A 21050-nucleotide genomic window follows, 5' to 3' on the forward strand; every position below is an offset into this window, starting at 1 on the left:
GACTAATGTGCCTTACCTGCCTCTTCCTTAAACTATCCTGCATCTGCCAGCTTCACCAAAACACTTGCAAGGGTGAATGCTCAGGTAGCACTAATACTCTAATTTTAAACATTACCTCATGTAACAAAACAAAAAGAAAGAACTACTTGCTATGATGTGAAATATGAACTTCCTTGAGAAAAATAGTTTGCTCAGAGTAATTTCTGGTTTGGGAAAGTAGAAGAAAGCTATTATTGTTTGATATAAAGCTATGCCAACTGATATAAATATCCTTCAGTCAAAAGTATGGAAGCTGAATTCTTCTTGCATTTGATATGATTATACTCTATAATTCAGTGGCAGCACAAAATTTTATACACAGCATGAGATACCATCTTGGTGCCTTTTTGAATGGCTTTCAGTTTTCTTTGTTATCATTCACCATGTGTGTGGATGTCAACTAGATCTATTTGAATGTCTAGGGTATATTTTTTCTCAAAATGCCAATTGCTTTTTTCTATGTGGTAAAGCCAAAAGACTGCAATCTTTTAAACTCTATCTCTGGTCAAACCCAAAAGCACATTTTTTGCTTGCTACTTGCCTGATAACTCCTCCATATTCTTTACCCTCCCACTCCCAAAATGTTCATGAACTGTATTGAACATTTAACTCCTGAACTATTGTGAAGAAATGGTTGAGACTGAGCAGATAGGTTGGTGCTACATCACTATATATTTATCTGAGATGGGTGTTGAACAGAACTCCTTATTTTCTTTAATAAAAACACCATTATGTGCACAATAAAATGACTAAGAAAAACCATACAAGAGCTAGGGAGTTCTCACAGAAGTAATGTTCTTTGGCGTTCCTGATTACAGGTGCATTTGGTTTGGTTCTAACTTAAAAGGAATTCTGAGAATCTTGGACAACTTGCCTCAATTAAATATAAAAAATTAAATCATAATTATGTTACTAGAGTCAATTGTTAAACCCCTCTTTTTGTACATGCATTAAACAAGTTTTACCCCTTCAGAGAACTAAGGAGGTACCAGCTAATACTGACTCTCCTGTAGGAAATACTTTAAGGCAACTGCTCACAGAACTGCGAGAGGGGTGGAAACTGCAACCATCAGCCATATCTCATTTTTAAAGGTGAGCAGTCATGCAGGGAGGATCATGCAGGATTTTAGAATGATCTAAAACTCCACTTAGGCACTAAACAACCATTTCCAGTTCAGAGAGCAGGCCATAATGGAAGCCACTTGAATTACTGACAGGTGCTGAATGGGAGCTTTTGTGGGGTCTGGACATGTGGCTGTGGTACTGCAGGCAGTGCAGCAAGCTGCCAGGTGCCAGCTGAGCCACAGCTACCCTGGAGGCTGTGTCCTTCCCTTTCCCACAGAAAATGTAAGGAAAAGTGAAGTATGGCTTCTCTCAGTGACATCAGTTACACACAGGGGCTGCAGATCCTGCTTTGCCTCCAGCACACCTGTTATTTCACCAGATTAACTGCTGCCTTTGGGGCTGATTCCAAGGAGCCCATCATTCAAATCAAACTCAATTCTCTTTATGTTAATGGCATTTTATTTCAAAATATATTAACCATTCTGTGCTTACAAAGGACTGCAGTGTGAATACAATATCAAGTTAAAAGCTTCTTAGACCTGCTACAAAACCCATTTTTATTAGGATGAGAACTGGTGCATACAATCAAAATTATTTAGTTTAAATACCTCTGCAGTCTACACAAGTAGTTCTCAACCTTAACTTACACATTGCATTGGGCCACAGATGGACAAAGGGGTTATATTGTCAGTATTATACATGCACAACCAGGTACTCTATCAAACCAAATTACTGATAACATCTCTTTTGAACACAGCTCCATTCTGAAGATGTATCACACATACACACAAAATTTGCATCAACAGACAATAGAAGTTATTGCTCCAAATCCCCATGGGGCCTGGTAGGAACACACACTTTAGAACAACCTGTGCTCTGTAATGCAAAACATCTGCTGCTAGGTTTCAGTAGGGTGTAGCCAGTCTTAGGATAGGATGTCAAAAGTTTCTTTGGATTTGGTTTGGTGACATTTCCCAAGGGGAAAAAAACTCCAACCCTCCCACATCTTTTAACCAAAACATCAAATGTTAGCTAGCATACATAAATATATAAATATATATATATAGGTAAGAACCTAACTGCTGATATTAAAAGTTGGTTTCCAACCATCCAACCATCACTAAAGCACAGAAAATTGGTTTTTAAAGGAAACAATCTGAACAAATTGAATGCTTACTGAGTATACTCATGATGACAGATGACAAGCTGAAAACACTGATCTACACAGACAGTAGGTTATGAAGAACACAAAAGTAGTTTTTATTGATACTTGAGAAAGATTCTGGTTTAGGCTGAGACTGGCAGTTAGAGTAGTAAACACTGGGATTTTGTTTTTCCAACCTTATGGCCCAGATGTCAGTTCTTAAGCCTAATGAACTTTTGTAGAGTGGCTACTTTTTGGCTTTGTGATGTCTCTTACATTTAATCTACACGAATACCATGAAACATTTCTTTAGGTTCTCATTGGATCGCTGTCTATGACACTCTAGTGGGCAAGAAGTGAGGCTAGGAGAAGAAATCAATTTTTTGCTTTAAAAACATCATTCTAAAAATTCTTCATATATATATATATAGATAGATAGATAGATAGATGCTAGAGCACTCAATCTGCTTTATCAGCTTGCAGATTTCACTCTGCTGCAAGCAAATCTGCCCTGCATCTCACCCAAACCTGGCTTTGGTGTCACCAAATAGTATTTATATTAAAAATTTAACCTTTAATTTAATGCAACATGAATTATATTTGTCCAAGTCCATCCATATGCAGAGCAGATCAAGGATGCATTTATTTCCAATTAGCACTTCTTTCCTGAATTGGACATACTATTTCAGTATGGACATTGAAAGCACGCCTTCAGGTTCTGGAATCAATTCCCAAAGGGGGATGGAAGCAATAGTCTCATGTACTAAACCAGTCTCCAAACAAGATACCAGAGGGGGTGTGGATGAGTTTAAGAGTTTGGGGAACTGAAGATTTATTTCATTACCTAATTATTTTGGCAGTTTTTTAGAGTATGTGTGCAAATACTTCCAGAAACAGCAATCTCTCAGCAATGCATTACTAGCAGCTTTTCCCCACTTTACATGAACTACAATAAAACAGTGGTAGTCACGCTGCCAGGATTTGCTTGGCTCTTCCTCAATCTGTATCAAGTAAACATGAATTGTAGAAAATGTTGCTTGTTTTCATTATGTACAGGCACTATTTTGTTCTCAGGTATCTTAAAAAAATTAGGACAAAATTTCAGTTAAAGTCTGAATAGGACAGAGTCTCTCAATATTTATATAACACTGCGTATCAATATATACATTTTCAAACCCAATGCAGAATGCCTGAATATGTTTATGACTTTTGGCATTGTTTCTTTCAAAACATCAATTTCGCACATTGGTTTTTTTCTTATTTCCAATTTTATCACTTAAAAGAAATTTTGGAAAATTTTACCATACAGCATTAAAGTACCTTAGTAAAACTGACAGATAGACAGTACCAGGTCAAAGATCAAGTCTCCCTAATGTTTGTTAAGAGTTTTGAGAGATTCTAGTTTTGTACAAATAGAAATAATAATGAAATTGTTGAAGGTGGCTTCAGCAAAAAGTGTAGGAAATAAGTGTAGGAACTAAGAAGAAACCCTTTGAAATACAAATCAATACAGAGTTTATAAAGATGATGCATCCATGGATTTAAGACATGTCAGCTGACACTCAGTAAAGATTATCTGGCAAATCAATTTTCTCTTGCAAAATTGCAAACTTCAAGGTAAGCAACTGCATCTCTAGAAGAATGCTACTTCTGCTATTAAACCTAATGAATGCTACCTCCAACCCCAGCACCCTTCAGTACCCTTAAAGGAAATCACAGCCATTTCCAGAGGTAGCATCCATTAAGGTGGCACCATCCACAGTGACAAATTTAAGTCAATATAATATAAACACAATGTTTGAATAAAGGCAGCTGTGGAAACACCCACTACCAATGATGCAAAGCTATGGAATCTCAGTAGAAAAATGGTATTTTTCCATCCTCAGTATCAGGTCCATAGGAAAGGCTACACTGCAGTATTCCTAGTACTAAGGATTAGCAGCATAGCAACTCAGCCGCTGCTTTTACTGGAGAACAATTTCATCCAGTTTTGTTTATTCAGGCTTTCTGAAAAACAATGCTGAACACTGCAGCCATACACCTATTTCAAAAGTTATGCCTATACCCACAAATGAAAATACTGGAGACAGCATCCAACTTTCCCTGAACAATCTTATTTTAACTAAACAGATTATGGATTTCCTATTCCAATAATCTCTGACAAAATACACATCCAGTATATCCTCCTCCCCTGTGTCTTTAAGAGAAGCCTCACAGAGCTTGAAATCAGACAAGCCCAAATGTACCTGCACACACACAGAGCACTCTGCATGGAAATATCATGTGGGTATCAACTTAACTTCTGAAAAATGTGCATCATATGTATTATTATAATGTTAAACAGTTTCTTTTTAAGCAGCCTTTCAAAATAAGTCATCTCTGCTCCCAATTGGTCATGGTGCACCTGTGCTGAAAGCCACCATATTGTAGCAAGGCTGGCAAAATGAATGTGTGCCAGGTTCTTGCCCATTGCAGTCTGTTCCTTGATGGATCCAATTAAGCCAGTATGTACAGTGACCTGAAGCTAACATGACACAGTCACCTGGTCCAGCTCTGCTACAGCAGTGCTCAGCCAAGGTACAGGAAGGAAAGGCTAACTCAGACTTGAGTGCCAGAAACAGCACCAGCCCTTTGGCACTACACTTCATTGCAATTCCCCAAGGAGAATGATAAAAACCACCACAGTTGAATTTCACAATACCTTAAGACCACATTGTCTTGCATTACTATGAGCATTCCCTTCTGAACTCTAAACTATTGAACACTAAATGTACTAAATACACTTCAGTAAGTACCTGCTCCTGGAATGACTGTTTACAGTAAAGCTAAAGACCATCAATGTCTTGCCTACAAGCAAGAAGAAAAGATGGCCTCTCCTAAGAAAACCACACTGCAGAGAGTGCGGGGCTTTTTTTGTTGGTTGGGTGGTTGTTGTTGTTGTGGGATCTTGGAGCAGGGAGTTGAGCTGGTTTTTTTGAAAGCTACAATCCATGTACTAAAATCTTATCCCACTGAACTGCTGGTTGTTTTTGCAGATGAGGCAATATAATCATGCACTGGCACTTTTCAAAGACCAGATGTCAAAATGACCAGTTTGATTATTTTCAAGACTGATCTATACTAAACCATTCTTACAAAGGCTGAGTCTGCTCAGAAAATAATACAGATTGCTAAATACCCAGTGACAAGGTCTTCTATTTCTGCTGGTAATTAGACACTTGCTAAACATGAAACCCAAATAATCAAAGTATGCTCTTTCATAAGGTGGTATTTTGTGGTTTTGGGGGTTTTTGTGTTTTTGTTTTTTTCTTTTTTTTTCTAAACATGGTGAAAATCAGTGATTATTTCCTATTCCAAGAAGGTGTTATTGGAAGTTTTGTTCCTTATTTTTCTTTTCTTTTTGGTAGTATATGTTACTGCACCATTACTGAACCATACAGTTGGTTCCTCAATCAAGTATAGCAGACAGCATGAGCTCCTGAAGCTACATTTACTACATGTACTATGGATGGTTCTTCATGGCAAGTCTGAGCTGAATTTGGGACAGAAAGCATAAAAATGAAGCCTCATTTCAAAGGAGGACAAACTAAAAAACATTCCATCAGATGTGAGTTCTCTATATAAAAGGATTCCATGATGGAAAAGGAACATTTCAAAACAGCACTGTGTCTTCCCAGGTGATTTTACTCGTTTGCATTACTGAAGTTAATGGCGTCTCAGTCATGGTTTAATCTTCACAGCAGAGACCCTTCTTTGATCTAAGGCAATTGGTTGAAGGGGAAGAAGAAAACTTAAAACCAAAGAAAATAATGCATTTTAATGACTCTTTAAAATGACCAAGTCGAGTACCACAGGAGTATGAAAGATTGTCTCAGAAAATGGGATAGCAAATGTGGACAATAAACATGTTTTGACCAGTGAGCAAAGAGGTGCTTTAAATACTGTCTACAAGAAGCTACAACAAAAACACAACAATTCAGTGCAAAACTGTGAACTAAAAAAAAGTAATACAATAAAGAGGTTGCCTAAATATCATGGTGGTCTCATTCCACCTGGTTAGAAAGTTGCAGGAGTATTTTAGTAAAGCCTAAGGTTTCCCCACATCCTCCACCCTAGCCACCAACGATTATAAAAATGTCTTTCACTTAAGCTTTTTCATGAGCCACAAAACCAAGGAGATGAAACAGATACTTGATTCAAGCAACACATTCTTCTTATTCAGTTAATGATGTGTAGATCTTTCAGAATTTAAAATATTAAATGGTATGTTTCCATGTTTTGATAAACCTGAGTCACCCTACTAAATTAAGCCCAAGTCTGTCCCTCAAGCACATACCTGCAAGTGTGCACAAACAGCATACTTAACCCCTCTCATTTAAAACATACAATTTTATCAGTAAAATTGCAGCAGCTTATTTTGAAAATCTGAGGAGCAGAGTATTTGTGTCTTATTAGGCAGCCTATTTATTACAAACCTACAGCAGGACTTTCTTCTTTTCTCAGTACCAGAGTACTTTCCAATCACCTTCCATGGCAATGTATTTTTCAAAACAATGTAAAAATACATACAATATCATAGAAAGAACCTTCCAAATCTGTCAGCACTCCCAGAACTCAAGTAAAACATCTGCAAGCTGTTTGTGCACATATCTTAGATATCCTTATCCCTGGATAAGATCCCTTTGTTTCAAGCATTGAATTACTGTCAACAATAAATAAATACAAGGCATGCCTATATTTTGTGCAACTCATTATCAATCAAATTCTGAAATCAATTTGAGTTACTGGAAACTGAATGGTGGTTCTTTGGTTAAGCAAGTGCATCTGCTACTTTGTACTAGGGCCTCACTGGATTTGTGAAAAGCTGTGCAAGTATGAAATATTTACCAAAACCCTACTTCTCATTTACAAAAAGGATCCACTTATAAAGATCCATTGTGTCAAAATGCTTTGACAATCAATACAAAAGGCCTTAAATGTCACCAAAGCTGCATTTTAAGCAAAATTACATATTCAGGATCTTTGCTTATTAATAAGATGCACCTTAATATATTAAGATATATCCTGTATCTCAGCAAGATATGTGGCCAGAAGCTTACAGGGTTAAAAAGCCCCAAATGAGCTAAACCAAAATCCATGCTCTCTCCCCGTTTTTTCTGGTAGTAAAATTTGTTTAAAAAGTGAATGGAACTCAGCCACAGCATTTGAAAACCAACATTAAACAATCCCCATGAAACTTCTTCCAGTTACTGGAAGGAGATGTGACCATTCTACATTACTACTGTCTGAAAACACCTAAGGCCTTTGATTAAATTTAGTTGACAAGATGACTCCACTGGGAGGGTGGATAAACAGCAAAATATTATCAGATTTTGCTGAAAATGGGGGCAAGATTTAAACTATTTAAACAAGTCTTCCTATGTCAGTAAGAGGAAAACTCACATTTAACAGTCTGCATTTCTATAAATATCAGGAAGATTTTTAAAATACCAGTCTCCAACAACATTAAATTTCAGTGCGTGTAAGTGAATAATATTTAAGTGTTATTATGAGTTACAGATGATGGTTGAAGCTTATAAAGAAACACCTTGAGGAGAAGCAAACTATTATATTATACTTTCATTTCACAATGAGTGGTTTGCCCTTCTTTTGCCACCAGATTGCCTAAAAATAAATATTTTGGAATTACAGCTTTCTTTAAAGCTACTACAGTTTAATAAGACAAATAATCCAATAAATAAAAGCCAAGTTAGTAATTTCAGCAGATAAGATAACGACTCCAGTGGTTGTATCTGTCCTCTTAACTATTCTTTTGATAAGACAGAGGTCTTCAACGTCTTCAACAAGGCAGCTGACTGAGTGTTGGTATGCAAAGCCATGGGAAGTAGACATTCTCTCTGGAAGAGGCAAAGTGCACAATAATGTAAGGCCAGCAGATGTTCTAGTGCTTTCTCCTAAAACCCAGTCTATGCTTCCCTGTGAGCTGCCCCCAGGCACAGCTGGAAGGGACAGAAGGCCATCCGTGGCGGTTGTGAACCCAAGACAGAAGACAGCGATTCCCTCATGTTGCAGAGGTAGAGCCCAGCACCTCCCTCACTCTGCAGACATTTTCACCTCCTCGGGGCTCTCTCTAGGTGACCTGGGAGATGGAGGGAGGAAAACAAAAGTGAAAAGTAAGACACAAATCTGCCCAGTGATTCCAAACAATTGTTTCTGATAAAATAAAGGAGAACCAAACACACATGAGGATTTTTTTTTTTGTGTACTTGGAAGCTCTATCTGTTTCATACAGGGCAACTGGAATGTAACTTTTACAAGCCAGAGACTACAGACAGGTCCAATTAGCAGTTTTTCTCCTTAATTACACAGATGAAAGGAGACAGCCCTATTCATGTGAATAAGGCAAAGAATTATGTCTGACAAGCAGAGAATCCTCTTCAAGATACATGTATAATGAGCTAACCTACATAGTTTAACAAGACAGTAGAAACATTAAAATAGCTACTGTTGTTAATATTGCCACAATGTGATTTACAATTCTAAGTAGTTATCCAATTATGAGTTTATTCCTAACTGTATTATTATTATTATTATTATTATCCCATTCCTAACTGTACAGTTTAAAGATACAGAATTATGGAATATAGAAATGTAACTTCAATAATGACATTACTAAGGACAATACTTTTAATGGAAAAATGGCATATAATGGTATCACATTTTTTAAAATCTAGGAAGGTTTATATTTTGCGGTATTGTACATTAGGACATAAAAAGGAAGTAATTTGGGGCAGGCCCCTTTTTAAGGGCAATGAACTCTTAGATATTCATAATAAGAGTTTAAAAATTATGTTCAATCATTTCCTAGCACAACAGCAACATATAAATTAGAGGACATAAAGGTATTATCAGCAAATTTTCTAAATGAGCCTTCTGTAAGAGGCTGAGAGACATTAAACAAACACTTCCCATATACATGTTCCAGTGAGTTCTTTACTTAGCCATACTTTTTATTTCTAGAATATGGGACAGCTGAATCTTCAAATACTACAATACTCACACAGATGTGAGTGCACACTACTATATAAATCCAAGACACACATTCCCTACACCTGTGAACAGGTACACTGATGTGTGTGAAAACAATTCATACAAGTAAGGCATTTCCAGCTCACCGGTAAATCTGTAATGGCCACGCTGCCTGTGATGGAGTGGGCACAGAATTCGTTGGACTCACCAACATGGCACTATATATATTGGAAGCAACCACAAGTATACAAAGGAGAATTGGTCCTATGATGGCCCCTTCCAGTCCCAGGTAATATGCTCCACCAGCTACTGCAAGGCCTGTCAGGTAAGGGTGACCCCCTCTGCCACAAGAACAATAAAATTCAATTAAGAACAACAAACACAGCATTATTAATTAAGAAATGTGAATTAATACTGAAGTTTTATTAAGCTTAGGAAACGACCCATCTAGCTATAGCTACGCAGATTTACACTATAAACTGCTGTCTGAATGACTGCACAAAGGTTCTGGGCTGTATTCGCATGACAGATCAAACACTGCTGTAGCCTGGAATGCTGGCAAGATCCACAGTGGAATAGTTACTTTACAGACATCTGCTGAACAATGTCTGAAGGACTTAATGGCAAACACACTTCCATTTTGAGAGTGGAAAGATGGTTGGTTACACAGATTGTTCATGCTTTATGGTCAAGAACTGTTGAAGTTTATTTTAACACAATTAGCAACAGGTTAATATGAGGACCCCTGAGCAAAGCCATTGAAGTTAGCTGATGATAGCAACTTGCAGTGCATCTTTTAAAGAACAGTTAGCATACAGTCTTTAAAGAAATAGCCATGTCTTCTCATTTTGTTATAAAAAAACCTCTCAGAATTAGTGTTTGCTATCATTAGCTTTTAACATTTTCAGATGAAAAACAAAACTGGATTTTAATGAGCACATTAATATTTACTGGAAAGTTGGGACCAGAAGAGCTTTTTGATAAGAGCTCTTATGGCAGCCAGTAAACCATGCCATTTTTATCCTCTGTATCTCAGATTCACATTTTGCACCTGTGTTCAGCTGCAAAATGTGAATCCTACCAACAGCATTTACACAAAACCTGCTCATCATTCTTCATTCTTTATACCTAAATAATGATGGCAATATGAAATTGTAGAAGAAAAACTACAGCTGAAACTTGGCACACAGTTCCCAGGAAGTTCCTCTAAATTCTGAGTGTAATACATAGAAAATGCCAGCTAATCAATTCAGAGCTCCAGCAGCTCCTGAGGTTTCTACCATGGTCCTGATTTCTACTCAAGTCCCAAATTTTAAGTCTTTACCTTCAACACAACCGTGTGCAAAACAAGGCCATGAAACATGACCTATTAAATCTGACACACCTCAATCATGTCTCATCCAGATCAAACTTAACCTACTGGCAGGACCAGCCTGCTCTCCTGAGGAGACAAACGTGGCCTGAAGTTTTATGTTTCTCCAACAATAGACATTATTAATTTCTAATCCTTTAAAAACTTCAATTTTTTTCCCAGCATTTGCATCAGTTTAGACATTCTTTTGTCTAGTTTTCTAAATTAAACAATATATGACATAATCAAATAGGACTACAGTACAAAGGTAATCCATTTGGAAAACCCTGCATAACCTAATTATAGCTATTTCAAATAGGTTTAATCTAATCTGCAAGACATCATGATGCTCACTGTTCAATTTATTGGGAAGAACAATTTTCCTCCACTGTCAGAAAATCTATTCCTCTCCCATATATTTTCTGGACAGTAAACAGAGTTTGTATCCTCTACAGTCCAAAAAAAATGTATTCTAGGAAGCAGAAGAATTATTGGCTATTTAAATAGCTACTAACCTTAAACTTATCCATGATTTATTGTTGGGAAAAAAATGTAATTTGATTATACTTCACCTGTTAGGTTTAATTAATGCAAAATAACTACAGCCACAGTCTATGAAAATTAGTATTAATATTTGGCATATTATCATTAGGTATCCTCTGTTCAGTGTAATTATATTTAGCAAACAAAAATACTAATTTCTAACAACACAGAAGTGAACCACTTTATTCTACATTAACTCTATTTTTTTTTTGGTCCCAAAATAGCTCATGGTTTTATCTGCTCTGCAGCATTATCTGGCATTAGGAGATAAAAAGAAAATGCTACACACCTTTACTCAGTAATTAGATAAACAGAAAACATAACTAATTCTAACAACCCAACTGAAACAGTTCATTTTGCTGATGTTGAGTTCAAGACCTCTGAAGTGTCAAAGCTCATAGAAAAGTGGCCTGGGAAAATGAAAGCACTTAGGCCAGTAAAACTGCTTACTATGAGGTTATTCCTGAGCTTGAAGATACTGTTTTGCATGCTTCAGAAAAATGAGTTTAATTAAAGGCATCAGTGACTGTCAATCATTTTTACAATGCTAATTTTAAAAACTGTTCAATGTACTTACCCTGATATATCTGAATAAATTGCTGTATCTACAAAATAGGTTGGCAAGAGGTGAAAAACCAAGAGCAGAAGGGCTTTGCATCCCTGTCCTTGCACAAGCCACAAATCTAGGACTGCAGGGACTGCTGCCCAGTATGTCCCCAGAAATGGCACTGCTCCAAGGATTGCTGCTAATGCTAGAGCACACAGAAGGAGAAGTGAAAAAAAGATCAGAGAAACATATTTCACAAATATATTTACAGTTACATTCTGACACTTTTGCCACACCAGTAAGTCCCCCTTCCATCAAGTGCTATAAATAAAGCATTGAAGAAGTGCCACATGAGGCTCTTGGTGTTTTACGGCTGTGGTTTAGGAACATTCCCCATACAGAAGAGCTTCAGCAACTGACAGTCATAAGGAGTTAAGAGGCATCAGTTTAGAAAAACTTGAAGTTGTACCAATCATGTACATTTCTTACTGTGTAAAAAAGCAAATGAACCTAAGTCTCACTCTAACTTACTGCATCTCCTGCAGGCATCCATAATAGAGAGAAAGCTGGAAAACATGAGATTTATGACATATATTTCTGTATGCAAATGTGTGCACACAGCTGCACACCCTTCTAAAGCAATACAGATCTGCTGCCACTACAATTTAATGCACCTCCTGTATTATAATACAAAGCACAACTAAGTGGAGTCTCATTAACCAGAAAGCAAAAACCTTTAAGATTTCACATGTAGTTGAAAAAAGTAAGACTGATTACTTTCTAAGTAGTTATAGTGACAATCAATGTCTTTAAGACAGTTGCACTTTACAATACAGCCATTTCCCATTATACTGGGGTTTGTTGCTTCATAGCTTTCCCTTATGCCTCCTTGTACACAAACATTTTGCAATTACTATTATTATCATTCTTTTTAGAGAAAGAAGGGCAAAGAGGAACAGGGGAGAAGGATTTTCTTTGAGAAACTGTCCAGCCATTTCCAAAACTAGGATTAAATAATAAAAGAAAACCAGAGGCTGGTAATACAGTCAGACAACGCTACTGAGAATAAGAAGCATTCCTTTATCATGCATTTCCATGATACCACATCTTCCTGCATTTAGGCATCTTGAAAAATCAGCACCTGTCAACTGTGAAAGAAACAGAAGCCAAGACAGGTAGAATAAAGTTTAAACCTGAAAATACTTGGACTGAATACAAGGGAGAAGGAATTGGCTCTAGCAAATGAAACAGAAAGAAGAGGTAATATCGCTGGCAGGGAATGTGTTGTGAAAACAGAAGAAGGCAAGGCTCAGGGTAAGACAGCAATCAGGGCCTTCTCTCCACCCTTTGCACAGCCAAATTCTCCAAGATCAGACCTAAGGTTGTCAGCAATACTTAATATTTCTGATTTTGTGCAATAAATACTTACATAATATTAGTTATGAATATAATTGCTCAAATCCTTACCAGATGGTATGAAGACTATGTTAATCCCAAATATAGTGTGAGTCAGCCAAGTGTAGAGTCCATAGAACCCAGCCATTTTGAGGGAAGCATCAAACACACCTCTAAAACGACCAAAGAAACTCTGTTAATTTTTATTAGCAAGAGGATTCCAAGAACTACGAAGACACACACACAGGTTTCTTTGAATAACTGAAAAGCCATCAGTGTCACAAATAACACATCTCAAAATGTAACACTGAACCCTTTGTACATCTGCTCCCTCTGAGACGAATAAATATTCGCCATGTATGTAATTAAAAGCATTTAGACACAAAAAAATGGGTTCCAGGGATAGATGCCTTGAAAGAAACTGCTCAATTATCAGACCACACTCTCTATCAAAAATAACCTGTTTTCTATGAGAAGCAGTACCCTTCTACATACAAAGTACTTTCGCTTTCCTCTTTTCCACTTCTAGGTGTTCATTCATTTTCTTTATCTGCTTACATTTCTGTACCTGCCCTTTTTCACTGGATCCCCCCAGCTTTTAGGTTGCTTATTAGGCTACATTATTAAAAACCAAATGGTAAATCTGGGAACCTAATTCAATCCTGCTGAAACAGGACTGAATCCAAAGTTCCCCTCTCTCAAGCATGACCATAGCTTTATGAGACAGTGAACAGGAGCTAAGTGCTGTGGCATTTTTACAGCACTAGGGCAGGTACACATGTGGAATATCCCATAACTGAACTGGAAATCCATGCCTTAGATCTACAGTCACAAAAAACCATAATCTCAAACTGCTAAATCTCATTATTGTATTATGTCAGTTTTTCACCCATATTTGAGAAGCCAAGTTTCCTGAAATCACTATTTCAGCTTGAATCCAAGAAACCAAGTCCCACAGCTCAGAAGAGTCCTAACAGTTCCATCATTGCACAAGTGGTGGCCCATGCACCCTCTTAGGAAAGATAAATGTGAAGTCTCCTGATGTTAATTTCCCATTCATGTTAATTCCCATAACTCACAGTGATTGTGTCTTGGCAGTTTTGGAGCTCTGGCAGCAGGGCAAAGAGGACAGGAAGCCATACAACAGCAATCTTTGAAGAGCATAGAAAAACTGCCCTTTCTGGATCTAAAGTCTGTAACAGCACAGTTTCCTTCTTCCATTGAGTCCATAAAGCCTTGTAGCAAAGAAACCTGTGATTTTCTGATATTAAATTACTAGGTAGAATCTTTTCTGAGCTACCAAGAAGAAGTCCAAAACAGGAGTTTCGACTTGGAGTTTTTGCTTCTTTGGCCACTATCCTCATTTTTATTTCTGTAGGCAGTGTGCATATTTTTGCCATTGTTTCCTACCTAAGGGCTCACTTTTAGATTTCTACATGACTTCAGAATCAAAATAATCTTATTTAAAATTCATTCACTGGAAGCTATGAGTGCATAATAAACCTCACACATCAACACTACTGTTCAAAATGTGAGATTCTCTTAACAGACTAACCAGAAACAACTGTTGTCAGCCATCTTCCCCTCCAAAAGAGGGAAAGAAAAAATAAAGAAATAAAGCAACCTTTAAAGAATGACCTGAAATAACAAGTCTGATCTTTGATAGGCAATAATTACATGGTACAAAAAGAAAGGTAGAGAACATTTACAAATATGTGGTGGCATCAGTAAAAAAAAGATGAACATTTAGATGAACTTTTAGAATTTTAAAATGGAAGGTCAGACCAAAATATATAAAATCTACACATTTTGAAGTGTTACAAACTCACTTGTACTTGAGTTATAAGAAATGAAGGTTCAGACATAAAAAAAAAAATTTGGAAAGGAGGCAAGAAAATCCCAAGATCCAAGGCCACAGTAACAATGTTAAATGTGAATTTGCATTAAAAATTCAAGATACTTTCATACTTTAGCTACGCAAAAGTCTTAATTTTCTGCATTTTTGTGACATCTAACTCATGTCTACTCTTTCTGAGGATATCAAAGGAGCATAAATATCTTTCTAAGAAGAACCTGTGCAGTAATCTTCAAGCAAATCTTTTTCTTATCCAACAGAACTGTGGCACAAACACACCACAGTTGTCAAAATTTTTTATAACAGTCCTTGAGTATTTCCTTATTCTTTCCAAAAAGAAATTTTCTGTACTGTAGTAAAATTAACAAGGACTTAACATTTTCTATATGTATGCACCAAAACTACATTTCAGTATACAAGAGATGAGACAAGTGTCTAGCTTGAGAAAAGTATGTGAAGTATCAACTTCAGCTGAAATTAAAATAACCACCTACAGGCAGTCATTTTAGATTTTCCCAGAGAGACTACAGAAGAAGGTAAGACAGTGCTATTATGGTAACCAAAAGAGAGACAGCCACCCACGAGGAAAAAAACATGTCTAGAAACGAGTTGCTTTCTTAGTCTCAGCTCAAGGACTTGGCACTGGTAGAAAAACAGAAAAACTAATCTGGGACTAACAGGTAGTCCTGGTCTGATGTCATTCTCCAAGCTAACACATAACATGTTTCTAAGGCCAAACAGTGCATACCTCTGATAGAATGCAGAACAGTGCAGCATCTCGCTGGCTCTGTGCTTTTAACACACACCTAACACACTGAGAGGAGAAGCCACCTCACAGTGCTGGAAGTTGAGAAGTGTCAGTGATCAAGCACGAGGAGAGAGGAGGCTGCACCTAGTCTCATTCTCTTCCTCTCCCTTCCCCTGGTTTGTGTCTGCCTCAACTGAAGTCATAAAACGTAACAAAGGCACAGGGGATACTACTTTGCGGCAGGTGTGGACCATGAGAACCTTCATCTCTCTGATAACTCACATTTGTTACTTTCTGGTAACTGTCACAAAACCTAAAAATTGTATCTTAAAGTCTGGAAATTCATGTCGATTTTGCTTCATGGTTAAGGCAGCAAAAAAACAATTCTGAAAACACTAACTAGAATCTTATCAGCAGTTTGCTTCAGCTACTCTGCACCTGAGATACCAGACCTTAAAGATAATGTGGGTGTGCCAGTGCCACATGAATTTATTAACATCTGTAAAATGCAGACCCTTCCTGATATAATTATGACAGTAAGTAAGCTTCATCTCTTAATACATTACTGGCACACATACGGCTTCTTTTTATATACAAGAGTAATTGAATGATTCAGAAATCAAAAAATCCAATTGCTGCTCACGTCTCACTTTGGCAATGTATCTGGATGAACCACTTTACCTGCAAGAGCTGTCATCTGCAAATGTGTAATTTATGAGCACTTCATGCCAATTTGGCACAAGGCATACTCAGACATACATATTCGATTTTAGTGAGCTTTGAAAAGCATGCAAAATTAAAATAAATAAAAATCAGAGGACATGGGTCGTGCTAGGTATTATTCAGATTAAAAATGAAGAAACTTCTATGAAATGCTTCTGCACAGCTGGCCTACTTTTTTAATTTTTGGGTAAAAGTTCCTTCTACTAAGTTCTGTCCCTAAGGTAGTGAATTTGCTTGTAGACTCCACAAGGGAAAGGGCCACCTTTTCAGGGTTTCGTGGATTTTTTTCTTCTCTTTTACAGACTGGCCATAAAAAGTCTAGAGCATCCTTTTTATAACTACTGTAGTTTATATCAAATGTATGTCCACCTGAATTCAGGTGCACTTCACAGAGCCTGCAGGTAAAGTCTGCTCACTGTTACTGACACAATGAGATTTCAAAAATTTCAACCTAATGCTGCAGCAACCACAGCTGAAAAGAGCCCTTCAGCTCAGATCATGGATTTTTTGACCTTGGAGTTAATTTGATTTTCTAGATCTCTCTGCTACCAGAACACTGGAGGAAAGAAGAGCATATGGGCTGAAATAATGAGAATTTGAGTTACCAGAAAGATTAGAGAAAGCATATCATAAACTCAGAAGAGGGATTTTCTGGTTATTATACTAAATTTCTATGAGCAGGCATATGAACCCTGGCTTGTGAATGGGCATGAGAGTAAAAACTACAAAAAAGTGGTATTCATCTTTGGAAAAGTTTGCAAGACATAGTGTTGCTCTAAATTCCTTACAAAACCCTTTACAATCCATACAACAGTTTATAATCCAATAAAAATGCAAGCTTGGTAACGGGAACACCCTCAGCCAAAGACACTGTTAGAATAAGAAAATTTCACTCTTTTGTCATCAACTCTTCCTCATACCACTGATGTTTGGTGTTTTTCTATATTCTCTCAGTAGACACTAAAAGGATTGTATTACATCTTTGTTGCAAACCTCTCTGTACAGAGAACTGTCTAATTCAAAATGATGCTTTAAGAGACCTCAGCTATTCAGTTTCTCTTGGGAATATGGCCATCACATTTTAAAAGAGAGTTCAAAGTATAAGAGAAATGTATTCAAAACTTCACAGCATGGTTTCACAATTTATCTTCAGAACAGGTTAGCTCAGAGGTGTCCCAGGAAAGGAGCCCTTCCATTCCCCTGTTCCAAAGATTCACTTCTGTCCTAGATGAACCTTCCTCTACCTGCCAGCAGTCTTCATTACGAGCCATGACACTTTCTACAATGAAATCAGCTTTTTCATTTTTACAGTGAATTCATGACAATGGTTACATGATGGGTTAGTTTTAACAAAATAGCTCAGGTCTCCACTCCCCAGCCAACTCATAAGCAGTGACCTAAATAGCTGCATTCCCACCAGGAAAGAACAGTGCACTTATGGCTGGAGAGCAAGAACATATCAGTGCTGCCTTACCCCAGCTGAAGTTAACACTCACTCACCACAACTTCAAAACCAAAGAACTCTCTGTGGTGTGTGAAGAACTTTCTTTCTTCACACACCACCAAGAGCTGTTGCAAAAGACAAATTGCCAGTGACAGCTATTGTCTTTGAAAAGACCAAAGTATTCTTCTCCAATGATCCCCCAAATTTCAAGTGATCACCAGGTGAACACTGAAGAATGAAATGACTTCAAGAAGTCCTTTTGAAAAAAACCTCTTAAGCTGCTCTTTGACTCTGTTTAAGGGTTCTCTTCTTTAAGGGATAAAAAGTGACCCTCTTCATATTTCAGTTTCAAATTTAACATGAAAGTAAACTAAGTGCTCTAAGACAGATTCTAGCTACGAATAAAGCTGAAGCGGCAGGAAGCATTTCTTGACAGAGTAAGATCATCTCAGGAGCAATAAAAATACGCAAATTACTTTCAGAGATGACTCCATGACAAGATTTCAACAGTTTTGCTGCTGAAATTAATTCCTCCTCATGAATGATACAACTAAACAAAACAGCTCCAACATATGCAGGCTAGTAATGACACTAATCAGATAAAGTGATACAGTCTTCTATCAAAGCATGGTTCCTCCAGATGGTATACTGATGCAAATATTGCATACACCTCCCAAGGCAGGACAAGGCTCCAATGACTATCAAAACACCATTAAAATGTGGCAACCAGTCTGAAGTACACAGTGGTACACAGACTTTCTTCCCTAACAGAGAAATGTCTACATGCTGTGAAAAATAACAATTAACCTGTCAGAAATTCAGTATCTGACTATTTCTTTAAAATGCCTTTGTATTTGTATTAATTTTTTAATTACTACTTTGACTTGTAATTGTAAGCTTACAATTACTCTTCTGAGAAGCACATTTGAAAGGACCAGTTATGTCTGAATCACCTATTTCTAACAGTCCCAGATTTTTATCATGAGCAGACAATTTTTACTAAGTGCAACACTGCACTGGTCTTAAAATTCATCTCAGAACATAACATATAAAAAGGCAAACTTGTTCAGACCAAAGATCTGTCTAGCCAGCTTCTCATCTCCAGCAGAGTTTAGAAGCAGATGTTAAGGGAACAAAAGAAATAGACAAACCTCTTGAACAATCCCCCCCTGAGCATTCTTCCAACCTCTACTTCCACCTCAGGGTATATTATGAACCTCACACAGGTTAATAATTAATCAATTATTAATAATTAATCTTCAATTAATGTATCTTCTTAGTCCTCCTATTCAACCCTACAAGTTGCTGCAACCCCAGTGTTCTTTTGCAAGATCTTTCCCATGCTCTTCTGCCTGCTTCATAAACCAATGCATTTTTTGGAAGTCCCTGGTCACTTTTTGGTGATGCAAATATTTTATCCTAGAAGGGACCATAGACAGTCCAGCTCAGTCATCCTTTTTACACTGGTTCTGATTGTACAAACTTCAATTGTGTAACATCCATTTATCTAGGCTTAAGAGTCCTTCAGCCATTCCTCACAGAGAAACTGATGCATGCCTTCATTTCTCTAACCAGTCTTGTTGCACTCCAGGCTTTTGGAGATGCAGGAACCAGAATGGCACACAGTAACCCAGGGTACAGCAAAATCATAGTTTCATACAATGGGAGTACTATTCTGTGTTTCTGTTTTCTAGGTCTGTGGTAACAAATCTTAACATTTGATATGCCTGGCACATGTTTTTTAAGTATTACCAAGCACTGAGCTAGCCTGTGTACCAGAAAATATAGCTCCCAAGTGATGAGAGTCAGCACAGCAGTAATCAGTTTATGTGTAAAGTTAGGACTGGTTCTCCCCCACACGCATCACTTTCATTTACACTACATTTCATCAGTCATTTTACTTCCCAGACACCGCTGTCTTCTGAGTTTGTCTACAATCCTGCTGTACCCACAACTTCTCTGGGAAACCTGTCCCAGTGTCCCACCAATGTCATAGTAAAGAATTTCTTCCTTATATCTAATTTAAACCTACCCTCTTCCTGTATAAAGACAATACTCCTTATCCTTGAAAGTCTCAGGAAAGCAATACTGTAAAAGCCTTTATTAAATTTTGATAGAATATAGCACACAGATGAACTTATTAAGGGTCTTGCTTGCCCACACTTCAAAAAACATGAGGAATAAGGCAGAACTTTTCTTCTGTGAAAACTCCACTGATTCTTTTCAATTAAATCATATTCACCAGGTGCTGGTTCCTACTAAGCCCAGGAATACAGTACCAATACCCATCCAGCTTACAAGTTTGTACTTCCTGGGTTTCCTGGAAGAATTTTTTTTAATTTTTCCCCTGAGATTTCTGTAGTGACTTATCAGTCATTCCCAACAATTTGCTATTGCTCATTTAATCTGTTTTGTTCTAGAAGCTATTCTACAGTCACTGTAATTTCTGAGAGCTTCTACTTTCCATAAGAAAGCTCACCCATAAGAAAGGTTTCACAAAGTGATTCCCTCTACTTACCTTCACAGCAATAAGGAAAACAGCATCAATTTACCTCCCCCCTGCAACAACCTGAGCCTTGTGGTTGTTGCTCCTGTCGCATGTGAAAAATTATACTTTAGTTTAATAGCATTTTATGGAGCTTTGAGTAAATGAATCCAAGTCAGCACCTATTTCTAGGTGCTTTATGCCTATTTCTATCTACTGAAGTTTATGATCCTTTCATTTCATAGCAAAAACTTCAGCTTTTAAGAGGATAGTTTCTCATTTCCATGGCCTTTAATATTTTGCTGTTCAGATATGCACTCTCTTCCCTTCAGTCTTAGTTATTAGCATGCACTGGCATTAATATTTATTGCTCCCCACACCACTTGTAAGGATGTAAATTCTTTAGGATTGCCATTTTAGCTTGAAAAGTTCATGAATGAGAGCAACAGCTGTCTTGAGTCATTACTGCTTAAGATCCATTGCAGTCTTATATTTAGGAGCTCCTAGGCTGTTCAGATTATTCCTATTATAAAATTATGAAACACAAGCATAAAGAAGGGAGTATTCTCATTTCTTATGTTGGTGGAGACAATAAACAATGGATTGACCTTATAACTTGAAAGAGTGAAAAGCTGCAATGTTAAATCTTTGAAATATCAGGAAATCCTGAAGTTTTATATCA

The 21050-nt window shown here is 37.2% G+C and overlaps 1 protein-coding gene across 2 annotated transcripts in view; it reads right to left on the bottom strand.

The window, feature by feature from the left end:
• Positions 1-1540: 1540 nt before the first annotated feature.
• The window catches only part of TMEM245 (transmembrane protein 245), a 77732-nt gene continuing 58222 nt past the window's right edge, over positions 1541-21050 (bottom strand). For both annotated transcript variants that reach the window (XM_036402763.1, XM_036402754.1), the window contains 4 exons: positions 13186-13286; positions 11749-11923; positions 9424-9618; positions 1541-8387 (listed from right to left, as the gene is read on the bottom strand). In XM_036402763.1, coding sequence (XP_036258656.1) covers positions 8342-8387; positions 9424-9618; positions 11749-11923; positions 13186-13286 — 517 coding nt within the window. In that variant the 3' untranslated portion in view covers positions 1541-8341. The remainder of the gene's footprint in view (positions 8388-9423; positions 9619-11748; positions 11924-13185; positions 13287-21050) is intronic.

This window comes from Molothrus ater, chromosome 1 (assembly GCF_012460135.2).
Source record: "Molothrus ater isolate BHLD 08-10-18 breed brown headed cowbird chromosome 1, BPBGC_Mater_1.1, whole genome shotgun sequence".
Lineage (NCBI taxonomy): Eukaryota > Metazoa > Chordata > Aves > Passeriformes > Icteridae > Molothrus > Molothrus ater.